General features: G+C 35.8%; 4 protein-coding genes and 1 pseudogene across 4 annotated transcripts; 2 read left to right on the top strand and 3 right to left on the bottom strand.

Annotated features, from left to right (window-relative positions):
* LOC145639361 (bZIP transcription factor 29-like) lies at window positions 1-5,726 on the top strand. Its single transcript, XM_081690586.1, has 4 exons — window positions 1-1,479; window positions 1,578-1,710; window positions 1,825-1,909; window positions 5,254-5,726. The coding sequence occupies exons 1-4, from the start codon at window positions 326-328 to the stop codon at window positions 5,517-5,519; spliced, it is 1,638 nt and encodes a 545-aa protein (XP_081546712.1). The 5' UTR covers window positions 1-325; the 3' UTR covers window positions 5,520-5,726.
* Window positions 5,727-6,081: 355 nt separating this feature from the next.
* LOC145639360 (pentatricopeptide repeat-containing protein At4g14850-like) lies at window positions 6,082-8,755 on the bottom strand. The gene is made up of 2 exons (XM_081690585.1): window positions 8,591-8,755; window positions 6,082-8,265 (listed from the first exon to the last, which is right to left on the bottom strand). The coding sequence occupies exons 1-2, from the start codon at window positions 8,672-8,674 to the stop codon at window positions 6,097-6,099; spliced, it is 2,253 nt and encodes a 750-aa protein (XP_081546711.1). The 5' UTR covers window positions 8,675-8,755; the 3' UTR covers window positions 6,082-6,096.
* Window positions 8,756-10,842: 2,087 nt separating this feature from the next.
* On the top strand, window positions 10,843-17,937 carry LOC145639359 (uncharacterized). Its single transcript, XM_081690584.1, has 17 exons — window positions 10,843-11,044; window positions 11,153-11,347; window positions 11,821-11,882; window positions 11,970-12,037; window positions 12,418-12,539; window positions 13,326-13,431; window positions 13,554-13,605; window positions 14,259-14,376; window positions 14,463-14,493; window positions 14,575-14,598; window positions 14,776-14,900; window positions 15,494-15,575; window positions 16,058-16,180; window positions 16,264-16,317; window positions 16,410-16,479; window positions 17,220-17,253; window positions 17,361-17,937. The coding sequence occupies exons 2-17, from the start codon at window positions 11,158-11,160 to the stop codon at window positions 17,666-17,668; spliced, it is 1,569 nt and encodes a 522-aa protein (XP_081546710.1). The 5' UTR covers window positions 10,843-11,044; window positions 11,153-11,157; the 3' UTR covers window positions 17,669-17,937.
* Window positions 17,938-18,260: 323 nt separating this feature from the next.
* Window positions 18,261-22,016, bottom strand: LOC145640604 (cytochrome P450 83B1 pseudogene; annotated as a pseudogene).
* A 742-nt stretch (window positions 22,017-22,758) lies between these two features.
* On the bottom strand, window positions 22,759-25,166 carry LOC145638287 (cytochrome P450 71A1-like). The gene is made up of 2 exons (XM_081689253.1): window positions 24,129-25,166; window positions 22,759-23,596 (listed from the first exon to the last, which is right to left on the bottom strand). Exons 1-2 carry the CDS (start codon window positions 25,041-25,043, stop codon window positions 22,961-22,963), a joined length of 1,551 nt encoding a protein of 516 aa, XP_081545379.1. The 5' UTR covers window positions 25,044-25,166; the 3' UTR covers window positions 22,759-22,960.
* Window positions 25,167-25,205: the final 39 nt, after the last annotated feature.

Raw genomic sequence — 25,205 nt, 5'->3', positions numbered from 1 at the left:
CTCTCACTCACATGACTATGACTCGACTCTATGAGTATAGAGGAGAGAGAAATTTGCTAAAAATCTTCGCGCTAGTCTCAATCGAATCATTTTATCTTCTTTCATCTTCTTCTTCTTCACGATTTTACTATAAAGTTTACAATTTTCCAGAATCTTCTTGTTCAATCTTCTGTTATTGAAGGTGAAGTTCACTTTTTTCTCCGATCTTAGTGAAAGTTCTGATTTTTAGGGTTTTGTGATTTTTGTTGATTTGTTGTTGTTTTGAAGAATTTGGGGGTTTTGGGGGAGATTTAGGGTTTTGGGTTTGTAAATTAGGGTATTAATCATGGAGGGTAGTGATGAAAGTGGGGTTATGCAAAGAATTCAATCATCTTTTGGGAATTGTTCATCTTCAGTTTATAATAAGCAAAGTGTTAATCAATTGGGGATTAGTGGTCAAATGCAGAATTTGAGTGTATTAGAAGGGATTAATCAGAGTAATTATAGTGTTAATAGTAGTAATAGTAAGAGACCTGCTGGAATTCCTCCTTCACACCCACATTCTATATCTCCCAGAATTGCTGCTCCCCAGCAAGTTGGGGGAGGAACCCAGAATTTTAATTCAGGGCCGACGCATTCGCGGTCGTTGTCGCAATCGTCGTTCTTTTCGTTTGATAATTTGCCGCCGTTGAGTCCCACGGTGTTTAGGGAGGCTGGAGTACCGAATTCGGGTTGTAATGAGGTTTCTGTTGAGGAGAAAGATGGTGGGTTTAAGGGTGGAAGTGGGGTTTATGTGAATGAGGGGTTACCGCCTCGTAGAGGACATAGACGGTCTAGTAGTGATGTTCCATTGGGGTTTGCTTCGAGTGGGAAAGCTCCGGTGAATCAGTTTACGGTTAAGGAGAAGGAGAGGGAGAGGGAGAAGCCGGCACAGCTTGTGTTGAAGCGTGAGGCGGATTGGGGTGGGACGGCGGGGAATGCTGGTGGTGAAGGGGGTGGTGAGAGGAAATTTGAGGGTGAAGTGGTGGATGATCTGTTCTCAGCTTATATGAATTTGGACAATCTTGATGCCCTGAATTCGTCGAGTATGGAGGATAAGGATATGGATAGTAGGGCGAGTGGTACGAGGACTAATGATAGTAGTGAGAATGAAGTTGAAAGTAGCATTGCTGGGAATTCTCATGGTGTTCATGGGGCTACTTCGAAGAGGGGCAAAAGGTGTGCCACTGGAGATATTGCTCCAACTGGTAGGCATTTCAGAAGTCTTTCAATGGATAGTTTTATGGGGAACCTGAATTTTAGTGATGAGTCGCCCAAGCTTCCACCTTCGCCTGGTATTCGGTCAGCTCAGCATTCACCTAGCAATTCATTTGATGGGAATAACAGTCAATTCAGCTTGGAGTTTGCCAATGGTGATTTTAGTCCTGCAGAACTGAAAAAGATTATGGCAAATGAGAAATTAGCTGAAATCGCGATGTCAGACCCAAAGCGTGTAAAAAGGTTTTGAACAATGTTCAAATTGTTTTTAAACTAATGTATTTATATTTTGATATTGCTGATCGTTTAGTTTTCTTACTTTTATATGCTTTTTGCTTCAGGATTTTAGCCAATCGCCAGTCAGCTGCTCGTTCCAAGGAACGGAAATTGAGATACATTGCAGAGCTGGAGCATAAGGTGCAAACATTACAGACAGAAGCTACTACACTTTCTGCTCAGCTTACACATCTTCAGGTGTGTATGAATTTAATGTTTTTGGTTATCTGCTTTTGTGCTTCCTTGCTTTTCTTTTAACTTATTGCTATTGCCAGCTGAGACTTAAACAAGTGTATTTGTTTCTTTCTTTAGAGGGATTCTGCTGGACTGACTAGTCAGAACAATGAGTTGAAATTCCGTCTTCAAGCCATGGAGCAACAGGCCCAACTTAGGGATGGTATGCTTTTCAGCTGTTTCATCATTTTCTACTTCTTATGTGATTTATGCATTGTTCCTGACCTACATTTTGTTCTGAAACGTGCGAATTGCTACATGCATATTGGTAGAATAGTACATTTCTGAACTATTTTTACAAAACTAGGTAGCAAACTGTGTATCCTTACCCGTTTCACAAATTTGATACCAAGTTTCACCCCTTAGAGCACTCTCTACTTTAGTTTTTTTCATGCTAAATGGCGTTGGGTGTGACTATTGATGATGTAGATAAAGTAATTGGTTGCCCTATGGCCTACTGAAGATATATTAGGCTGGAACTGAGTAGTTGATGGGAAGAGTTTAAATTGGCAAAAATTAATATGTGGTTAAGGGTGTTGTATCCTGAATTGTTAGTTCCTTTTTTATTGATGGGAAGAGTTTATAGTAATGGGAAAAGTAAGTAGGTAATTTTTGGGTATAATATTGTGAATTGTTTATTCCTTTCTGCATTGGTCATACGGAGTAATGTTCAGTAATTGAAGCAGCATCTCCTGTCAAAGTTGAGTTAATTCATTCCCTTTAATCCTGAAGAAAGGTGAAGGGTCAGAAAATGATCATGAAGTCTAGCTTTCTTGTATTTTTCTTACTAATCAAGAATTGATTTTTGCCAGATATTGCTTTTGAACCCTCTAGCATTTTCCAGTTTCTGCTTAAAATACCTTTATTAGAGGAGAAAGTCATATGCTTTGTTTAATTGTTTATTGCAGTGATCCAATGTGTTTGTGCTTATAAAATAGATCTCGAAGAATGTATCCAGCCCACTTAGAATATAATCTTTAATTTAACTCTTATCCTGATTATTGTCATTAAATTAATGGGTTTAATTTGTAAATGTTAATATTAGAACTTTCTTCCTCTCATTCTTATCATCATTTCAGATCTTTGTGGCATTTCCAATCAATCATCACAAAACTTTTTTGATTGATTCCTGGGCAGTTTTAACCTTTTTACAATATTATATTTTGATTATGAAATGAAAATTTTCCTTGAAATCTGAGGTTGGTTTGATGGCCTCTTGGTATAATTTTTGGTTCGTTGATTAGCATATGCATAACAACAAAAATAAGTTATTCCCTGCTTGAAATTAAGGTGTTAGTCCTTTTGGGTGGTCCTGTCTTATATTGAAAGGTTTGTTGTGAGTTTAGCTTATCAAATTGTCAACTTGCAATTCATGTTAGAACAGAGAGTGTGCATCAAGAGTAATGGTGTTATGAAAACTCCCAATTCTGGTTGTTGCACTTGTTTTTTTATAAAAAAAGTATGAGAATCTTCTGTAGTGGGAGTGGCATCTACATATCTTTATTTAGTAGAAAAGACATACTATATTTTAGCGTAAATGAAAAGGATGTTATTAAAAGTGTAAGGGAATGTGATCATAGATTTGTAATAGATAGGCTCATTTAGCTAGTAAAAGAAAAAATGGTCATTTTCTTTTCTAGGATTTTTTTTTTTTTTTTTTTTGATTGTATTGGTCATACCAAAAAAACAAACAAACTGGGTTTATAGAAGTGATTTATTGCCCTGAACCTGAATAATATTTTTACTGAATTCGAAGTTAACAATTGAAATATTTTACATAAAGGATGAATATGTTGTGAAAATGGTGTGTCATCATGTATTAAATGCAGCTCAAGCTCAACTGTAAACTTAGCTCCACATGTGAAGAATATTAAGCACTTGTCCATTATGTGCTAAAAGCCTAAAACCAAATGCAAACTGCAACAATTTTTTTTTTTTGGCTGATATCTGAAAATTTTCTATGCGGTTTGGGTACTTGCATATAGGGTGATACTGATGCATATATGATGCTGGAAAGAATATCACTTTGATTGCCCCAAGAGAAAAAAGCATTAGATGAGATTTAGCTGGAAACAAGTGTAACAGCAGATTCTATAATCAGTTAGCGATAATGAGTGACACATTAACACCCTCTTGGTTAAGATGATAAAGTCTGCCGACTGTACAACATATAAATTCTTAGTTAATTGTTCGTCCTGTCCTTGTCCAGTTGAATAGTATGAGTCAATAATTTGGCAGCCCTTGCTTTAAAGATTGACATCCATCTTCTTTTGTATGAGTTTTTGAAGGATGTTAGTTTGTGATTTCCCTCAAAAAATAAAAAATGTTTTGAGAGTTTAGAAGCCACTTTACATTTTTTTTAATAGGTAAGGATGTGGGTCAGACATCCCTCTAACTCTTGTCAGTAGCTGAGCTTTGTTGTGATGTTTGGTGATGCTATCAAATGGTTTGTTGGCCTAGTTGGAAACCTTAATATAAGTTTGTAGTCTTGTGTAATTTGTAGAAATATCTACCCCTTAACAACTTGAGAGAGTTTTGATACTGTTTTTTACTAGATCTATATGCACGCAATGCATGCTTTGGAAATCTAAATTTATGCACCTATAAGTAAAAATTTAAGGATATTTTAGTTGGACACCATTAGTCCATTACATTACCCTTTGGCTTATATAATAGAGATGCATTGTTTTGATGAAGAAATTTACATTAAATGAACAAGTAGTTATATAAGTACACCGTATATTACAACTTCAGGGACAATATGTGCTATTAAGGCTTGACATTTTGAATCAATTTATTACTTTATAAAACTTGTAGAAACAAAAGCTCCAGTTGGTTTTATAGGAGGTTTTAAAATCTTTTTGTGTCCTTATTGTGTCTAAGCTATATACACCCTTTGTTGTCCAACCAAATGCATTGTAACAAAAAAGGCTGCTCTAGTGCTCTTTATCCTCCTTTTTCGGGAAGTAGATACTTTTTCAAGGGGCTTGGTTGCCCTGAATGCACAGGTCTTGTAAAGAGTCAAGGATTCTATGGTTTAGCTTTCTTCTTTTAAAAATAATTTTTTTACTGACTTTAAGATCTTACTTTTAGCATTTCAGCCCTTGATCCAGGTCAGATGTAGAGCTTAACTTAAAGACCAAATAATTTTCCCACTCATTGTCTTTAGTACTAGTAAAATTTTTGTTGGGGCATCATTGAACATCTGACATATTTATGGCTTTATGCATATCCTTGTTGTCTACCACTCTATCTTGTGTTTGACCCCCCCCCCCCCTTTTCCAAGGAGGCGACGTAAATAATTTCAGACTCTGGTTGAGCCTGTGGGAATTTGGGGTTTGGCAGTCTGATTCCATATTTATTTAAAATTACAAGTCAGAATATCTGCTGTGTTAATGTTTTGTAATTGTTGAGTTGTGTTGAGATTTACTTTCATCAGGAAGGGATCGAAAAGCTTCAAACTGTGACCATTTATGCTTTATAATTCTCTTTTTCCTGATATTGCAGCACTCAATGAAGCACTTTCGGCAGAAGTCCAGCGTCTGAAGATTGAATCTGGTGAACTCAGAGGTGACACACCTCAGAGTTGCTTGCCCCATCAGGTAATGTCAAATAACCAGATGCTGCAGATGCAGCCTTCTCTATACAACATGTACCAGATGCAGCAGCAACAAAACAACCAAAAACAACAACAGGCACCACAACAGACCCAAGAGCATCAACAAAACCAGTCTACAGAGTCTCAGCAAGATGCCAAGGCTCCAAAGAGTTAGACAACGTGGTATCTTTTCAGAAGTCGGTGGCACCTTTCTAAGATGATTAGCAGTCTGATAGCGTATATATGTTATATATGTGTATTTACAGTATATCCCAATTCATTGTCATGAAATCTATTCATTTAATCTTTAGTTTGGCTTAAATCATTGTTTTGTCGACTATGATGAAAACTATATTTATATGTATGACATAATTTAAAAGCATACTTGGAGAATAGATGTATCAAATGTATTATTGTCGTCACTGACACTTAATGGCCAGATTGGATTGTGTAGTACTAGTAATTAGCTTGTGACATCTACTGACTTTCAGTATTTTAGCTGTTAAGCTTATATTAAAAAAATAGGTTTGCTACGTTCTTCAATTAGCTTAAAGATTCAAACTTTCGGCGGTTTTTACTTACCATCAACAGCTCTTCTGGTGGTCAGTTTGTTCCCTCCATCCCTACCCTTTCATTCACTCAACTCACTTTTTTCGTGCTCTACTTGTGCGAGTATGTCTGAAATACGAAGTTGATTTTACGGTGGGCAGTATGATTTAACAAATCACCCAAGCAAACAGAAAATAATTAAATTATAATAGATTGCCAAAATCTCCACAAGAACAATGTCCATCGACAAATCTATGGAGTCGCTTACTATCACGGACTATGATTTCACGGTCAGTAAATTCAGAGACAAACTTGATGAATGTATGACAGTCCCTACACATACTAATGTTCTTGACAATTCTTAGTGGAATTCCTTTACTTGTCTGCAACAATCCAAAAGCAATGGCTAACTTTTCACTGTGATTTACAGTCGATGCAGGTTCTACTTCAATGTCCTCCCCGTCAACTACTTGCGTGCTTTGAGACTGATATCCCTTACTCTTGAACTCATCAAGCAACACGCTCAAGTATTGCTCGATCTCAATTTTATGAGGATACGACCAATTTTTTGGTGAAAACGAGTATACTTTGTCCTTGATGCTTAACCAACTCCAATCCTGCAACTTTCCAAGCTTTTCAGTATTCATCATTTTTCTTACTCTTGAGACATCCTGCCATCTTTCAGCTGCAATATACATGTTTAACACTAGAATATAAGTCTCTTTATCTTTAGGCTTCAACTTGAGCAATTGTTCAGCAGCATAACAGCCTAATTCCATATTTCCTTGATTTCTACAACCTCCAAACAAAATTGACCAGATCACTTCATTGGGTTCACTGTTCATCTTCTTGGTCAGAGCAAAGGCTTCCTCCAATTGCCCTAGCCTTACGTACATGTCTATCAAACATGCATAATGCTCCAGTATCGGTTTAATCTTGTAGCTTTTCTTCATCATTTCAAAGTATTCAAGGGCCTCATTAACCAGTCCGGCTTGGCTACAAGCAGCTAATACACCAACAAACGTGATCTTATTTGGTTTCACTCCAGCTACTAACATTTGCTTGAATAATTGCAGTGCTTCCTGTGATCGGCCATGTTGGGCAAAAGCTGAGATCATAGATGTCCAAGATATCATAGTCCTCGTATGCATCTCTTCGAAAGATTTGGCAGCATAGTCAATGTTGCCACACTTATTGTACATATTAAGCAGGGAAGTTCCCACAATAACATCAGCCAAATACCCGCTCTTTATGGTCTGAGCATGAACCTGTTCCCCTTGATCCAAGGCCACCAGAGAACTACATATACTCAAGACACTTGACAAGGTGAAAAGGTCTGGTTTTACACCAGATCTATTCATCTTCAAAAAGATATTTAATCCCTGATTTCCACTTTGGTGAGCAGAAATCCGATTCTCTGCAAGATCCATCATTTGGGCATGGCCTGCTATCATAGCGTTCCATGTAACCAAGCTGACAGAGTCCATCTCATCAAATAGTCTTTTTGCTTCATCAATCAATCCACATTTCAAGTACAAGTACATAATTGAATTATCAATTAACAGATTCCCTTGAAACCCCTGTTTGATGCTCAGGGAATGTATTTGTCTCCCTACTTCCAAAGCGTGCATTGTACAACACAAACTCAAGATGCTGGTGAATGTGAACTCATTGAGCTCAATATCTTCAGACAGCATCATCATAAAATACCTTACGCCCATCATAGGATCCCCATTATCGCCACAAGCAGAAATGGCCGTGGTCCATGAAACAACATTCTTATCTTCTATCCTTCTAAAAGTATCAACAGCTGAAGACAACCTTCTACACTTGGAGTAAAAGCTACAAAGGGCATTGCCAACACTCGTGTCAGATTCTATACCATATTTAACAATGTAGGCATGAATTTGCTTCCCCAATTTTACAAGTAACATAGATGAACAAGCACTTAATAGCGTACCAAACGTATGACTCGTTGGGTACGCCCCAACTTCCAACATATCTACAAAAATTCGAATGGCTACTTCAGGCTGCGAGTCATGAACATAACCCGTCATAAGCCCTGTCCAACTAACAACATTTCTCCCAGGCAATCGATCAAACACCTTTTGTGCATACTCCATCCGCCCACATTTAGCATACACATTAATAAGAAAAGTCATAACAAATGTATCTTCATGGGTTCCAGTTTTAACAATGTGGGCATGCACCATTCGAGCATTCGACAAAGATCGTTTCGCAACACATTCTTGCAACAAGGGAACATAGAATGAAGATTCAACTTGTGTACCTTCATTAAAGGTAGATAATGCCTCTTTTAAAGTTATGAAACTCTTCTCCAAGTTAACATTTGGGTAGCTAACACTTGGACTCTGAAATTCCAAAATTACAGAAAATAATCAACAATTATGCCAAAAATTCAACACCCATTATATAATCATATGCTAAATCATCATAACTTAATAAAGGGGGTGTAAAATTCATTAAAATTTCCAAATTTAAGCAAGGAAGTAACTGAATCAATTGAAAATGACAGTTAAACTAACCCAGAAAGGTGAATTGATGCATAAATACACAAAATTGAAGAATTTGCATTGAAATGAACAGAAAGATCACAACTTTAAGCAGTAACACAATTACACAATCATGGAAAAATAGGTAGAATAAAATTGAAGTAGTGATGATGAAATTGAATACCTTTTCAAGGATGGGTGTCGACTTTCTTAAGTCAGGGTCGAGTTTGAGATTGCCATTGACAGCAACTGAAGGTAAAGAAGCCATGAAAGGAGTGAGGGCATGGATGGAGGAGAGAGAAAAGGATGAGGTTTCAGTTTGAGATAACAGGACTTCTGCTGTCTGTTACTCGTAGCTTCTTATCTGTTAGCCTGCCACTTCATTCTCCATCTACTCCTTTGTTTTTCTTTTTCTTTTTTTTTTCCAAGTAAAATGCACGATTAAGGCTTTGTTCTATTCACCTTACTCTCGTAGGTCCTTCCACTTTGAGTTAGCAGGTTACGCTTTAGGAGTGGAGGGGGGGAGGGTAAGAGAAATAGAGAATCCCTACCTTAAAGTGCCTCTAATGGAATTTGTTGTAACGGATGTGAGAAAAGAACAAATTATATCTTTGTTGTAACAGATGTGAGAAAAGAACAAATTAAAGTGCCTCTAATGGAATTTGTGGAATTTGTTGTAACGCGAGCTACCGAGGGAGCTATCGCTTGGCCTAGTCGAACCAATCTGTCTTCGTGAGCTATAGCTCACTCACATAGGAGCTATAGCTCCAATTTCGCCGCAACTCCATATGCTTCCGAAACTACCAAGCTACCTCTCGAGCTATAGCTCGCTGCTCCTAAACCCAAATTCAAGGCATATTTCAACAGAATTTGATCCCACAACCTCGTAGTTAGGACTTGGGAGATGTAGACCTTACCACTAAACCAAGCTTTGATTGGTTAACAAAGCATTAGTGGTTGTGGTTAACAAAGGAAGAGGAAGTAAAAATTCTCATAAACTTCTATTTATGAAAATTAAATTTCATAATCAATATCATGAAAATTGCATAAATTTGTTTGGTTAGAAATTGGGGTTACATATGAATTTGGATAGAAACATGGGTTATATACTTGTATAGAAATTTCTACTTACCTAGGAGGATTAGATAAGTAAATTCCTACATAATCTATATTATGGAAATCTTACATTATGTCCATCTAATGCTTGTCAAACTAAAAATTTTGAAGCTTTGGATTTGTTCTCTCTCCCCCCTCCCTAAATACATTATATTTGTTTTTATTTATGTGTGATAATTGATAAACTTCACTTTCAATTAATTAGATGGATAGGAGATTTTTATTGACAGATTTAAAAAGCTAGCTTGGTCATGATACCTTTAAGATAACTCGGATTAATTAAAATGTTATTTTAATTTAATTCTATTAAGCTATTCACATGATTTAGAAACGCTATCTATATATAGTGATCTAATTTCCATATAACTTATTCTAACTTTCATGAAAGAAGATTAGATGATTTAAATTAAGTTATATGTAGATCCAATAAGTTTAAATGAGTAAGTTCGATGCTTAAATAATGAGTTGTAATAAGTTCAAAAAATTTGTAATAAGTTCTAACAAATTTAATCAATAGTAGGATGAGAAGTATTAACGGAGGAATTTTTGCTTTGAGTTTGTGACCTTGAAGGAAGCAATTGAGCACAAGGACATGATAAGGGTAAAGCTAACCTTAGTCGAATACTCCCTCCGTTTTTAAATACTTGCTCCACATTTTTTTTCCAGTCGTTTTTAAACACTTGTTCCATTTCCTTATTTGAAAAGTTTTTATAATATTTAATTCATTTCTTTCAACTAATAGACCCAACATAAATCAAATTTTATAAATTTCATATTATCTGTCCTTCAATTCTCTCAAGTACTTTTACATTTTACAATTTTTATTCTTCCAATTACCCCACTATCTCCTTAATTTATTACTTTATTCCATTTCTCCTAAAATTTCACGCACGTAGGCATGGAGAAATGAAGCAAGTAAATAAAAACGGAGGGCATACAATAATAAGCGAGTTATTATTTACCAATTTTTACTACATAAACCGACTTTCTACCAATCAAAACTCATTTCAATTTCACAAGTTGATAAAAATCCAATTCAACTCCAAAAAAACATCACCATCAATCCACCATTTATTATTGTCAACCAACAATGAACCATAAAAATAAATAAATTACATTTACCTCACACAAATATCCCAAAAAAGTTACTCAAAATAGTATTATGTGGTATCTAGTGGATGTTAAACTACTCATAAAAAGCACTAGTACTAGTACTAGGAGTGCTTTATCCACCCTAATCAATGCAAAAAGAAAATAAAAAATAAAAAAAAGGTGTTTCTGTTCTCTTGGAACTCCAACACCCAATCCCGCTTTTTCTTTAATATTTACACTTTCCCCGATTTTTGTTTTTCCCAAATTTTTCTCTGTATTTTATCTCACCAAACTTCACAATACCCACTTCCTCTTCTTCTTCTTCTTTCTCTGATCTAGGGCTTTTACAAACCCTAATCGCCGATTTCTTCAAAATTTCCCCTTTTCCCGCCATTTTTGCTCTTACCCTTCACTGCTTTCTCCCTCAACGGTTAGTAGCCGTTAGATCCGTTGTTTTTGAACATTTTGGTTTATGGGTTTTTGCTAATTTCTTGTAAATTTGACCCCTTTGTTTATGTGGGTTTGTTTTTGATTTCAGTGAAAATGGCGGAAGTGGAAGTTGAGAAGAAATGTGAGGAGGAGAAGGTGAAAGGAGGAGAGTTGCTGTTTTGTGGTTCTACTAATTGGGATACTGTTGGTAGGAAGAAAACTGGGATTGAAGGTAATTTGTACTCGCCTACTCGGCTTCGTCCCCTTGTCGGTATCGACATTCGCTTTGTCGCCTCCGGTTGCGGTGAGTTTCCTATTGTTAATTCAGCCATTTAAAGAGAATTTGCTTTATTCAGGGGAGGTGGGATTTTGTTAAAGTTGTAGATTTTGTGCTGGGATTATTAATTTTGTTGGTTGTTTAGTAAATTTTGGTTATGGGGTTTGTGATTTATGCCTTTTAGTTAGTGAATTATGATGTTTATGATCATTGGAAATGTTGGTTATGAATGATTCATGTAATTATGTGTGATTTATGCCATGAAGTGGGTGAGTTTGAAGCCAATGATCCTTAAATATGCTATAGATTTATGCTAGTGGGTTTGTGTGAGCTAAAATTAGCTAACTATATGCTATAATCCTTTGAATTGTTGGTTAGGCTCTCATGCTGATGCATTTTTGCTTGTGGAATGTTGAGTTAAAGTACTTGTCTTTATTATTACATTATATGAAGATTTTGTAATTAAGAATTTCTATCATGCTGAATTGATGTTCGTGTAGTTTCATGTCATTGCGTGGCATTGGATGTCGATGGTCGGTGCTATACATGGGGGAGAAATGAGGTATGGATGTGTTAACTTGAAGGTTTTATATCTTTATCTGCATATTTGTTGGTTGAGGTGTTAACGTTGAAATTGTTATTGTAACAGAGGGGACAGTTGGGACATGGTGATACTCTGCAACGGGATAGGCCCACAGTTATATCTGAGCTCTCAAAGTATGTTTTTGATGTGATTAATTTGTTGTTGGTACCTAGATCATTGTTGTTTTTGTTGGTGATCCTTATCACTATCATTCTCTTAGTTTATCTTCTAAAAAAGTTTTAATCTTTCTAATAAATCATCCCTGATTCTTATAAATAGGATCTGTGTCTTCTAGTGTGTTCATATAAGATTTTTGCTATCCATCCATATTAAGTTTAATAAAACTTTGAGATATTTTCTTATAATATGACCTTTTGTCCCGATGAGATTTTTAAATTTTGTTTTCTTCCACCCTCTCTCTATCTCTTTCTCGCTTATCTATACTGGTCATGTCTTTCTACCATCGGACTGTGTCCCACATTTATTCTGAAGATTACTTATTATTTTCTCTCAGGCATAGAATAGTGAAAGCAGATGCCGGGCGGTCACATACAGTGGTCATGACTGATGATGGACAGTCCTTTGCCTTTGGTTGGAACAAGCATGGACAGCTGGGAACTGGTTCACTTCGAAATGGTAGGACTAATTCTTCTTTGATCCAAGAACACGTGTAGGATTTATATATATAATTTATGTTGCTTGAAGCATTGTTCTTTGTTGAAGTGTGTAAATATACAATCAATTTTTTCCCATCACTTTCATTAAATTGTGAAATTGATATGAAGGGCTTATCTTGTATGTATAATTAGAAATATAGGAGCATGATTGAATTGGCGATAAGGAATTGATTGTGGCACCAATTTAGTTAGTTTTATGCTGATTAGGTCATTGAGCTACCTAGAGGCTGGTCTTTCTTGGTTCTTTAAACTTTGTCCAACATGGTTTAAGTGCCCTCGGTCTCTAATTGCCTCATCTCCAAGTCAGCTTCCCTACTTTGCACTTACAGTACTCTTCCACCTTGCTGCTGATCTGTTACATTGGTTAAGGTTTCAAAGGAAGAGGATTGTTGACTTTGGGCCTTCATCAATCTTCCCAGGAAAATTGAAAGTTGCCAAACTTAAATGTTCAAGGCTTGTAGGAACAATGTTTGTGTTTATATAATGTATGAGGATGATGTGGAGGAGTTCTCTTGTATAATTTTAGTTGATTTTTTTTTAATCTCTAACACGGGGTCGGAGATCTTTTTTGTTTAGGTGTCTTAAAATATCATATGCTACTTTTGCCAATTGCAAGGAGCACTTTTTGTTATTAACTTATTATCATCTAAAAGTTTAAAATCTGCATGGAGACTTTGAAATCTGGATCCTGCAAGTTGATGTTCTATGCAGCTGCTCTTCTTATATGTATTTTTCTCCTTTTTAGAAATAGAGTCTTCTCCTATACGCTGTCAAGTATCTGAAGTCAAGGCAGTTGCTTGTGGCGGGGAATTCACTGCATGGTTATCTTCTACTGAAGGAGCTACTATACTGTATGGTTTGTGATTTGTGCTAATATTTTTGTTTTCTGAATTTGGAAGGTTTCGGTAATGGCTTATTTCCATGCTTTTCTTTAAGCAAGTCTCTGATTTATTTTTATATTGTTATTTCTTAGAACGGCTGGTCTTCCCCAATATGGTCAACTTGGTCATGGAACTGACAATGAGGTATGATTTTTCTTTGAAGCTTCTATTCATTTAATACTTTTGGATTTTAAGGCTTTGAAATGAATTTATTTTTATGGTCAACTCATTGATGGAATCATTGTTCAACTTACTGAATTTGAGGGATTTTGGCTTGTTCCATCCTGTACATATTTAAGGTTCACACTTTCACAACTTGTGTGGCTTTACTAGGTTATGCTGATATTTAGGTAGAAGGAGCACGTGTTTACTTGGATATAAAAGAGACCATCACAAATTTCTGTTTATTTTGTGTTAAATTTGTAGATGTGTGACATTGCAAAGCTGGACACTACATTTTAGTAAGTAAAATTGCTGGAAAGCATTGAAATTCTTGATTCATTGTTGGATATTAGGGTTGTGTGGATGGTGTGAAAGTAATGGGTTATTGCTATTGAATATCGTCATGGTATTTCTTCCTCTGTATCACATAAACTTTTAACAAGGCTTGACCTTTTGAACACTGATGGCTAGTTAAATACTTATAGTATGAATTGTATGTTAGATGTGAAATCCTGTATTTGCGACGACTTCAATAACTAGTGCTGATTCTTTGTAGTGCAAATATATATGGTGTTTTGTGCTCATGGAAGTGTGTTGCCTCTCTGATTTAATATGTTTGTGACTTATCTTTTCAGTACAATACAAAGGATAGTTCTGTAAGACTTGCTTATGAAGCTCAACCGCGGCCAAAAGCAATAGCTTCCTTCTCTGGAGAAACAATTGTTAAAGTTGCATGTGGAACGAATCATTCTGGTGACTTTTAATTTGTTTTCTACAATTAGTCCTTGCTCTGCTTTGGCTGTACGGTGTTTTTACTTTAAGTTTCTTCTGTGATGCAGTGGCTGTGGATTCCAATGGCTATGTATACACGTGAGTATCTTTTTTCGCAGCTGTTTAATGTTGTTCAATTATGTGTGTTGTGGATTCTAATGGCTTGTGTCATTTTTGCAGCTGGGGCTATGGTGGTTATGGAAGGTTTGTATGCTATTTTGATCTCTTTTATTTTATTTATTTAGTTTTTCTTATGAACATAGCCACATAACAATGATCATGAAATCTGTTTTTGGCGTGTTTTCTGGTCTTAAGGTCTCGAGTATTTAGTTCTTTATAGGTAATTTGCTTGTATGTTGAAGAAATTGTTATCTTTAATAGATTGGGACACCGGGAACAGAAGGATGAGTGGTCTCCACGACGTTTAGATGTGTTTACGAGGCATAATGTTCTACCTTCTGATGCAATAGTTTCAGCTGGTGGTGTCAGTTCGGCATGTACTGCTGGTATGGCTCTGATTCACCCTTCAGCTGAGTTAATTACTGATTTCTGTGGTCTCTTGTGTGTGTATGGTGTTTCTCCCTTTTATAGGCCTTATCTCATCGTTTGTGCTGTAAATTAGCTCAAAATGGGTGTTTCCATTCTCATATCATGGGTGACTTGGTGAGAGGAAGACACCTAGTATCACTAATTATGCGATGATTGCTTGTAGTTTTGAGTATGAGGTTTCTTAAACACCCTGGAGACTAAGCTCTTATTTTTTATGTTTTTGACCTCTCTCTCTCTCCCTCTCTCCCCCCCTCGTTTAAACTACTAGCGGAATGCAATTACTAGGTGAAATATATCCAATGGTAATTGCGTTAAGGTTTGACCTGACCTTCAGTTTTGATTTTGCGGAATTTTTGCTCTTTTGGGATTCTAAGGCATCATAACGTTCAGTAATTACTGTTACTGTCTTACAAATTGGTTTCTCTTAAGGTGGATTGTTTTTCTTTTTCTTCTTGTATTGATTTGGTTTGTTGATCGCCGAGTTTTCATTTGATTAGTTAACTCTCTGTATGTTGAATTATTTATGGATTCATCCTTTTTTTTTTTTTAGCTGGTGGTCAATTATACATGTGGGGAAAAATGAAGAATACAGGTGATGATTGGATGTATCCAAAGCCAGTTATGGATCTAAGGTAGTCTGTCCATTATTTTTTCCTAGTATTTGCTTTACTGTCTCATTTTATGATTTGGGAATAAAATGAAAATTGTTTTCTTTATTGTCTAATTGCTGAAGATAAGCTGCTAATTTAGATAGTTAGCCTTTTACAATTGATAGTGTTCAATTCTAATCGGCCAAGCTTCCAAGTTCTGTTCTTTTGTGAGGTGGACGTGATTTAATGTCTACTTCCTCAGTTCCTCCATTTTTTTTAGTTATGCTGTGCTGACTTGGGGCACTTTTTTCGTCATTCAGTTCTTTTATTGGTTTTTTTTTTTTTTTTTTTTTTTTTTTTTTTTTTTTTTTTTTTTTTTGTTTGTTTGTTTGTTTGTCGGTATAGGCTGTGTATTCTTTGTCTCTTGTAATAGTTTAAAAATTGGCATTTATTATTTATTACGGAGTAGTTTTTAAAATAAAGTATTGGTATATCATCTTGTTATTTTCATATGATGTATGCAGTGGCTGGAATATGCGATGTATGAATTCTGGTCAAATGTTCCATTATGTTGGTGCCGATTCGTCATGTATTAGTTGGGGTCATGCACAAAATGGAGAATTGGGTTATGGACCCAACGGGCAGAAGTACACCTCGTTTCTCTCTTGTGGATTAGAGTTATAATTTCTTTTTGCACAGAGGTTGCTGATCTGTTTACTCTTTTTACTAGATCTTCAGCTAATCCCAAGAAAGTGGAAATCCTTGAGGGCATGCATGTTATCAGGTTGAAGATATATGCAACTTATTAGTCGTATACTTGTATTTATCTTGCAATGGACTTTGAGCAATTTTAACATCAATTTATTGTGTTTATAGTGTTGCATGTGGATTCGCACATGCCATGGTGGTGGTTGATCGAACAGATGTTCTTGATCGTCTTGAACAGGTATATTCTTGTTGTCCATATTGTTCCCTCCACCCCTCTTTTCATATAATACGAGGCATGTATCAATATTTTACCATTACCAATTGGCTTGTTATGTTTTCCAAAGATCAAGCTAACTAAATATCAAGCAAAGAAAAGGGAAACAATGGAATACGATGGGTAGTTGTTTGCCTCATTGCCTCTTGTCCTTTTCTTTTATGAATAGTTGCACTTTCTATCTTTTATAGTCTTCTAGTTAGGAAAAATCTAGCTGACTTCTGATACCCATATGACATATGCTGCATTTGTCACGGAGAAAAACCTTTTTCAATGGAAAACATATTACAATGGAAATATATTACATCTCAGTTTTTGGTTTTCTTGAGAATTGGAAGGGAGGAGAGGAGGGAAAGGTGTGGTATAAAAAAAAATTGTAGATGTAATTTGAACAATGGAGATTATTTTTTCACTGTTCGGATAACTATTTTCAACTTAAGAATTTTTTTTTACTCATTACAAAGTAAACAGTGGAAATCCGATTTCTCAAATACGAAATATGTTGTTTCTCTAAATCAAGCACAGCTTTAATTTCCATAAGGTTCCTTCACTTCCTTGTGTTCTACATTAATGGGTTTGCCTTTTTATTTTATTTATTTTTTATGTTACGCTGATTTTGTTGACTGTTACCTCTGAGGCCCAGATGCAAATTTAAGTTAACTGTAAGCATTGGTGCTAGTTTTAACATCTTTGTTTTGTGACAGCTTGATGTTCATGATGGAAAAGCTTCTGGAGAAGGTATGTAGTAACAAATCTCCTAATTTACTTTGTCCTTTGTCATGTGCTGGTGTTTTATGCAAGTAATTGGCATATATCTGATCTACAATGCGGATTGAATTATGTAGTTGCTGAGGTCGAAACACCTGTGACCTCTGCCAAGAAAACTACCAAGAAAAGCCCTGCTGACAATTCCAAGAAGAGAAAGAAGTCAAAGGACTTGTCTGAGTCCGAAGAGGAGGAAGACCAAGATAGTGACAATGGGAGTGATGATGAAAGTGAAGAAGAAATGGAAAATGGACACGTGAGGCAACGGGGTGGGAAAGCTGGGGGTAGAGGCCGTGGTAGGCCTAGCACGAAAAGTCCAGTTGAGACTAAAAGCAGCGGCAGAGGCCGTGGTCGCCCTAAAGGGTCAAGAGGGAAGGCTCGCAAGTGAAGTCGAAGTGAGGTGTTGAATTTTAATTTCCCGCCTAAACGAGCGGAAATTTTGTCTAAATGTGTAGAGGTGTACTACTTAGGCCTTTGGACCTGTTGACTATTCATTTTTCCCATTCAAAACAAGAAGGAAAAGTGAGGAAGAGGAAGGCTAGGTTCTTACTTAGTGAGAGTTTAATTGTTTAGTGCTAACATTATGTCACGAGAAATGATGCTTTGTGAGGATTTGGTTTGTACTTTTATAATTTAAAGGAAATTTGATCTCTTTTATTGCTCTGTTTGTTGATTATAAATATTAGCTCACTTTTATTGCCAAGTGATGAAGTGACTAATACAAGTATACAACCATCTTATGACCTCAGGCTAAGGATTTCAAATTACTCTTCTAACTATCGGAGAACTGTAAGCATCTACGAGGGTGTATTTTACATCATGCGAAAATTTTATTCCATAGTTCAGATTTAGTTGTCACATCATGTTTAGAGATCATTTAGGAGTGAACTTAGATTTCTCACAATCTTTACAGTAACAAACATGGTAATACATCTTCATTCAATCTTCAAAATATCGAAAATTCAATGCTAATGATGTTGCATCTATTGCAGGCCAATGAAATTTGTAGCACTAAGACACAAGGCTTTTTTCTTATGAGCAGTGATACCAGGTAAATTATCCATGTCAATATCTTCCTTCTTCATTGAAGCAGGCAATTCCCAGTCGAAGAAACACAGCAAATTCGCAAGTGCTAGTTCTATTGTAGTAACTCCTAGCAGCATACCTGGGCAACCTCTTCGCCCTCCTCCAAATGGTATTAGCCTGAAATCTTGTCCTTTGTAATCAATAGGACTTCCCAGAAATCTTTCAGGAAGAAAAGTTTCCGGGTTATCCCAGCTTTCAGGGTCCCTTCCGATAGCCCAAGCATTGACAAAAACTAAAGTTCCCTGATCAATTTGGTATCCTCCTAAGGTGCATTTTTGCATAGTTTGCCTAGGAACCAAGAGCGGACTTGGTGGGTGCAGTCTAAATGTTTCTTTAACAACCGCCTTCAGATAAATGAGATGATGAAGTAGTTCTTCTTGTATTAAATTCGCGCTACATTCATGCTCTTTAATCAGGTTTCTGACCTCTTCTTGCACTTTCTTCATGACCTGTGGGTTTTTCATTAGCTCTGTCATCGCCCAAACCACCGTGGCTGCATTTGTATCCGTTCCTGCAACAAATATGTTCTGCAGAGAGCGTAAAGAAGAACAAATATTGTGCATTATCTTCTTTGAGCTATATATATCAGACAGACGAAAATTGTAGAATATTTAGCATATAAAGAGCATATAACTATCTAAAATTATGTCAAAGTATGTAGGAGGCATTGAAGTTAGTTAAGATATTGGCAATTACCATAAGTAATGCTTTGATATGATCCAATGTAAGATCAAATGGCACCTTGTGTTCTTCAAGAAGTTGAAGTAATACATCAACAATATCCTGTAGTTGCTCTGATTTTTGCTTATGTGAGTCAAGACGCGTACTTATAATTTCTTGACAAAACTCATCTAACTCCCAAAATACTTTCTCAAGTTTGCTTGAAGCACCATTTATCTTGTCAACCCAACCCATGTAAGGTAAATAATCCGAAAAGAAGAAGGCTGTCAACATGGCTTGAGTCTCATGAAGTAGGCCTTGGAATCTACTCGTCGAAAATTCATTAGCTCTTTCATTATCTTTGTTGCCCTTTTGAAAACAAATCCTACATACTATCGAGCTTGCCAGAGACATTAGCAATTCACTCAAATCCACGAGCTTAGACTCCGAGGAGAGGGAAGAAATGATACACATCATTCGACAAACTTCCTCTTCTCGAATTGAAGAAAATGATAGTACTCTCTTGGAACTGAAGAGATTTATGACACAAATTTTCCTCATTTCCCTCCAATATTCGTTATAGGGTGAAAAAGCCAAATCGAAACCATTGTAAGACAATTTTTGTTGGCCAACAAAAGTTGGCCTACTACAAAACACATGATCTTGTGTTTTTAGCACTTCTTTGGCCAAATTTGGTGAAGAAATCACAATTGTTGGCACAAAGCCTAGTTTCAAGTATACTAGGGGACCGTAAATTTTGGAAAGTTTAAAGAAGTATAAGTGAGTTTTTAGTGGATCGAATTGGTGGAGGTTGCCAAGGAAGGGGAGCCCTTTCGGGCCAGGAGGCCGAGGATCTAACCACCGCGATTGCCCTCCATTTTTTGATGATTTTGTTGCAAGAAAGTAGAGAAGAGAAATGGTTGCAAGAAACAATGCTAGTAGAAACATGAAGGTTGGTTGTAAGTTTACTTTTGATTGACTGATTGATGGTTTGGACTTTAAGCACCTTTTTTTGCATATAAATTAGTGGGACTTTTAAAGGGCTAATTAAGATGATAGTTAGAAATCCACCAAGATTTTACCTCTTTTGTACACTTTAATTTTATTTTGAATCACAACTACTTCGTATTTAAGCTAGGTTTGCTTGTCTATAGGAAGTAGATAATTGTTGAATTGAAGTTGAAGTATTGAATTGATGTTGAAATTTTGAATCAATTGAATGTGATGTGAAGGACCACCAAAAAAATTATACCAAGTATATCACAAAGCATGCATATATTGTATATATAATGGATGAAATTGGTTTAGTTTTGGTGATTTTGTAGCTATCCTTCCTGTTGTTTCCATCTACTAGTATTTCAACTATCCCCACAAAACTCTCTCCAAAAGATTAGAGTGAATGGTAGTTCAAGTGAAGTGATAACTAGAGATTCCGAGTATTTATTAAAAAATCGAGAATTATGTCCAAAACTATATATCGAAAAAAACAAGAAAAAAGTAGGTCTTATATACGATTAGTGTATAATGTATGACGGGTTTAATTTAATTTGCAATTCCACTACCTTACCTAGGCATTGTACAACGTATTTAGTTTGTTCAATCTAGTCGTGATTCAGTTATACTAATCAAGGGCAATATTATTGTTTAAACACATTAATAAAACGAAAATTAATAAAAAAATTGCATAATACTACAATCAATTACAGTTAACTAACTCAACAATAATGTTCTTTTATTCAAATCAAACTAACACTTACATCAAACAATAATGTTCTTTAATTCAAATCAAACTAACACTAAAATTAAACAATAATGTCCTTTTATTCAAATCAAACTAACACTAAAATCAAATAACAAACGAAAAATCAAACCCCCACCCCTCTTACACACACACACCATGTATGACTAGAACACTGACTAATAATCATACATAATTTGCACTAAACAAAATCAAATTAAAGAAAGGCCTTAAATGCATACTATATAAAGAATCAAATCGAGTCGAATCGAGAGTAGTGCCTATTCTTGCGAGTCAATGACAGCCTCCTTAAGGACCCGAACCGGCCTGGTGATGATGGCTTATCTTGGCTTCGATCAGGCTCACTAGTCGCGGTCGCTACAAGATACGGCTCTCTAAGGAGTCGAACTGCGGCGGGTCTCAGAGAAGCAGGAACAACACACTTTTGAATGAAATTTAAAAGTTGAGGATCATAATCAGCCACTTTACTCAATGCAACAGGAAAAAAACTGGCCTCAATTGCTGCAATAACATCCTTTGAGTAATTAACCCCTTCGTATTCGCAGTATATTTTGTCCTTAGTCACCATTTGTACCACAGTCATCCCAAAAGAATGTATGTCAACCAACTGATTATACATTTTACCTCTTACAATCTCTGGTGCTATGTACTCTGGTGTACCAGCACTCGGGCTGTTAACATACTCGGCTTCTTTATAGACCGCGGCACCAAAATCAGCTAGCTTCACCGTGCCTGAGTCCCCATTAACCAGGATATTAGTAATACTAACATCATGATGTATGATGTTGTTGTTGTGAACATAATGTAACGCGGTTAAAATCTGTCGACACCAGTTCTTGATTGCAGAATCACAGTGAAACAGGTCATGTTTCTGAATGTAGTCCCTCAGATTACCAGAAGAACAAAGTTCAGTAATAATGTTAATGAATTGTCTTCCATCATACCAGAAAGTGTAACATTTCAGTATGTTTTGATGGTTTAATGACTGTAACATTTCAGCTTGTTTACAACGGTTGTTTGATTCTTCTTCAGTGATTTCTCCTACTTCGATTTTTGTCCAAGCAATTTTGATGCCGTTGTATGTGTCTAATCCTTGGTATACTTTCTTCGAGGTTCCGATTGCTATGACTTTGTTGAACCTTATGAACTGCTGTGTTGGATCCCTCTCTAAATCGTTGTGATTGTTTACGATTGCCTCGAATTCGCTTTCGTATCGAGAAGTCGAAGCCATTGTTAATCAAGAAAGAAGCAGAGAAAGATTTCTTAGTTTTGGAGAAAAAACAGAGAATTTCTAATGAATTGGGTTGATGAAAGTAAACAGAATACTTGGGAAATGGCTGATTAATGATTTAATTGAGGGAAGATTGATATTTATAGGTATAATTGTAATTAGTTGTAATACAAGACACATATTAATCTTCTTTGGGTCGGTTAGTTTTAGTTAGTTAAAGCCGTTACTTGAGTCTGTTATAAATTAAAGAAACTGAATACCCTTTTCTTGATTTTTTTTTTGAGGAAACCCTTTTCTTGATTTTTATTTAAAGCTTTTCTTTAATTAATTTATTGACCTTTTAATTGCTTGTAAGAAATATTATTTTTTAATTGATCAAATTTTTATCCTTATCTCAAAAGTGGAAAATGAATTATACAAAATTGAAACAATTAAATAACATTAACCACCATTTTGGATACATATTATGCAGTAGTTAAAGTGGTTTAAACCACTTAAGGTTTATGAGAAAATCACGTATGATATTTGCGTTACCTAAACTTTAATTGCTACTGCTAACATTATACATATTGCATTAATTAGGCTTGTCCCGCCTTTGATCACAACATAAGCTCACCTAGTCACCTTGTTGCCAATTAACTAATACTAGTATACAACTTTTTTAGGCAAGTAAGGCAATTTTAATGTACTAAAGATAACAATGGACATCAAGCTTCAGTATACATCTTACACGTCTAACTATATTATTGTAAGCATATGTGTATTTTACGCATGTAATACTCTATTTTCTATCCTCAGATTTAGTTATCACATTATTGATGGTTAGATATCCTGTTTATATACATATTTTAGTTAATGAGTAATAAGCACGGTAATGATATTTTTCATCATGTAACCTTGAAAATAATAAAATATATCCAAAATCAACGTTATTTATGTTACATCTATTGTAAGCCAATGACATTTGTGGCACTAAGACACAGGGCTTTTTTCTTATGAGCAGTGATACCAGGTAAATTATCCATGTCAATATCTTCCCTCTTAATTGAAGCAGGCAATTCCCAATCAAAGAAACACAACAAATTTGCAAGTGCTAGTTCAATTGTAGTAACTCCTAGCACCATACCAGGGCAACCTCTTCGCCCTGCTCCAAATGGTATCAGCTCGAAATCTTGTCCTTTGTAATCAACAGGATTAGGACTTCCAAGAAATCTTTCAGGAAGAAAAGTTTCCGGGTTATCCCAGCTTTCAGGATCCCTTCCGATAGCCCAAGCATTAATAAAGACTAAAGTTCCCTGCTCGATTTGGTACCCTTCTAAGGTGCACTCTTGCATAGTTTGCCTAGGAACCAAGAGCGGACTTGGTGGGTGTAGTCTAAATGTTTCTTTAACAACCGCCTTAAGATAAATAAGATGATGGAGTTGTTCTTCTTGTATGATTGTTGCACTACATACTTGTTCTTTAACCAAGTTTCTGACCTCTTCTTGCACTTTCTTCATGACTTTTGGATTCTTCATTAGTTCTGTCATCGCCCAAACCATTGTGGCTGCACTTGTATCCGTTCCTGCTACAAATATGTTCTGCAGAAAGCGAAAAAAATGTCAAACTAGTATTGTGCTATTTTCTTTTGAGCTATACATCAATTACACTAAAATTTATCAGATTTGTAATTCAAATTTCATATGCAGTTGAAGTCTAGGATAAAGATCAGGCATATAAAACAAGTATTGCGCTGTTTTCTTTATAGATTTTATCTTATACATTAATTAAAGAGAATTCTCTTCAAGAAAACATTACGTCTATGCCTAATTTCCTATAGCCCTTTTCGATTATTTGCTTCTTAAAAATTCTGTTTTTGAATACTCTGATACTTTTAATATGCTATCCACAAAACAATGCTTCAGATTATGTGTGTCATGGTTTCGAGATTTATTAGTGTTACTGCCAAATAATACATAAAATTTCTGAATCATTCATAATAATACAGACATGTTGTACCAACATCAGACAGACGAAAATTGAGGACTCATTACTTCTTTAACAATGAGCATATAATTGTGTAAATTCATGCCAAAGTTAAATATGAAGCTGGTTTAAGATTTTGGCAATTACCATTAGTACTCCTTTTATATGATCCAATGTAAGATCAAATGGCACCTTGTTTTCTTCGCGAAGCTGAAGTAAAACATCGATAATGTCCTGTTGTTGCTCTGGTTTTTCCTTATGTGAGTCAAGATGTGTACTAATAATTTCTTGATAAAACTCATCTAACTGCCTGAAAACTCTCTCAAGTTTACTCGAAGCTCCGTTTATCTTGTCAATCCAACCCATGTAAGGCAAATAATCCGAAAAAAAGAAGGCTGTCAACATGGCTTGAGTGTCATGAAGTAGGCCTTGAAATCTACTCGTCGAAAATTCATTAGATTTTTCATCATTAGCCTTGTAGCCTTTGCCAAAACCAATCTTACATATTATCGAGCTTGAAAGAGACATAAGCAATGCACTCAAATCTACGAGGTTAGACTCCGAGGATAAGGAAAAAATGATACGCATCATTCGACTAACTTCCTCTTCTCGAATTGAAGAATATGATTGTACTCTTTTGGAGCTAAATAAATGAATGACACAAATTTTCCTCATTTCCCTCCAATATTCATTGTAGGGTGCAAATGCCAAATCGAAGCCATTGTATGACAATTTTTGTTGGCCAACAAAAGTTGGCCTACTACAAAACACATGATCTTGTGTTTTTAACACTTCTTTGGCCAATTTTGGTGAAGAAACTACAATTGTTGGTACAAAGCCTAGTTTCAAGTATATTAGGGGGCCGTAAATTTTGGTAAGTTTAAAGAAGTATAAGTGAGTTTTTATGGGATCGAATTGGAGGAGGTTGCCAAGGAAAGGGAGCCCTTTTGGGCCAGGAGGCCGAGTAACTAACCACCGCGATTTCCCTCCATTCTTTGAGGACTTTGTGGCAAGAAAGAAGAGAAGGGAGATTGCTAAAAGAAACAATAGTAGTAGAAACATGAAGCCAATATTTGGTTGTATGTTTACTTTGTGCTAGATGGTCTGGACTACAAGCCAATACTTGAGACAAAAAATGAATCCCACTAAAAACTAATTTAAGTGGATGGGAAAACAAAGAGTATTTGATAATATTTGAGCAACCATTCATGAAGAAGAATTAGG

This window comes from Chenopodium album, chromosome 7 (genome assembly GCF_948465745.1).
Source record: "Chenopodium album chromosome 7, dcCheAlbu1.1, whole genome shotgun sequence".
Taxonomy (NCBI): domain Eukaryota; kingdom Viridiplantae; phylum Streptophyta; class Magnoliopsida; order Caryophyllales; family Amaranthaceae; genus Chenopodium; species Chenopodium album.
Note: the sequence above shows the minus strand (reverse complement) of the source record. Positions and strands in the feature narration are given on the sequence as shown.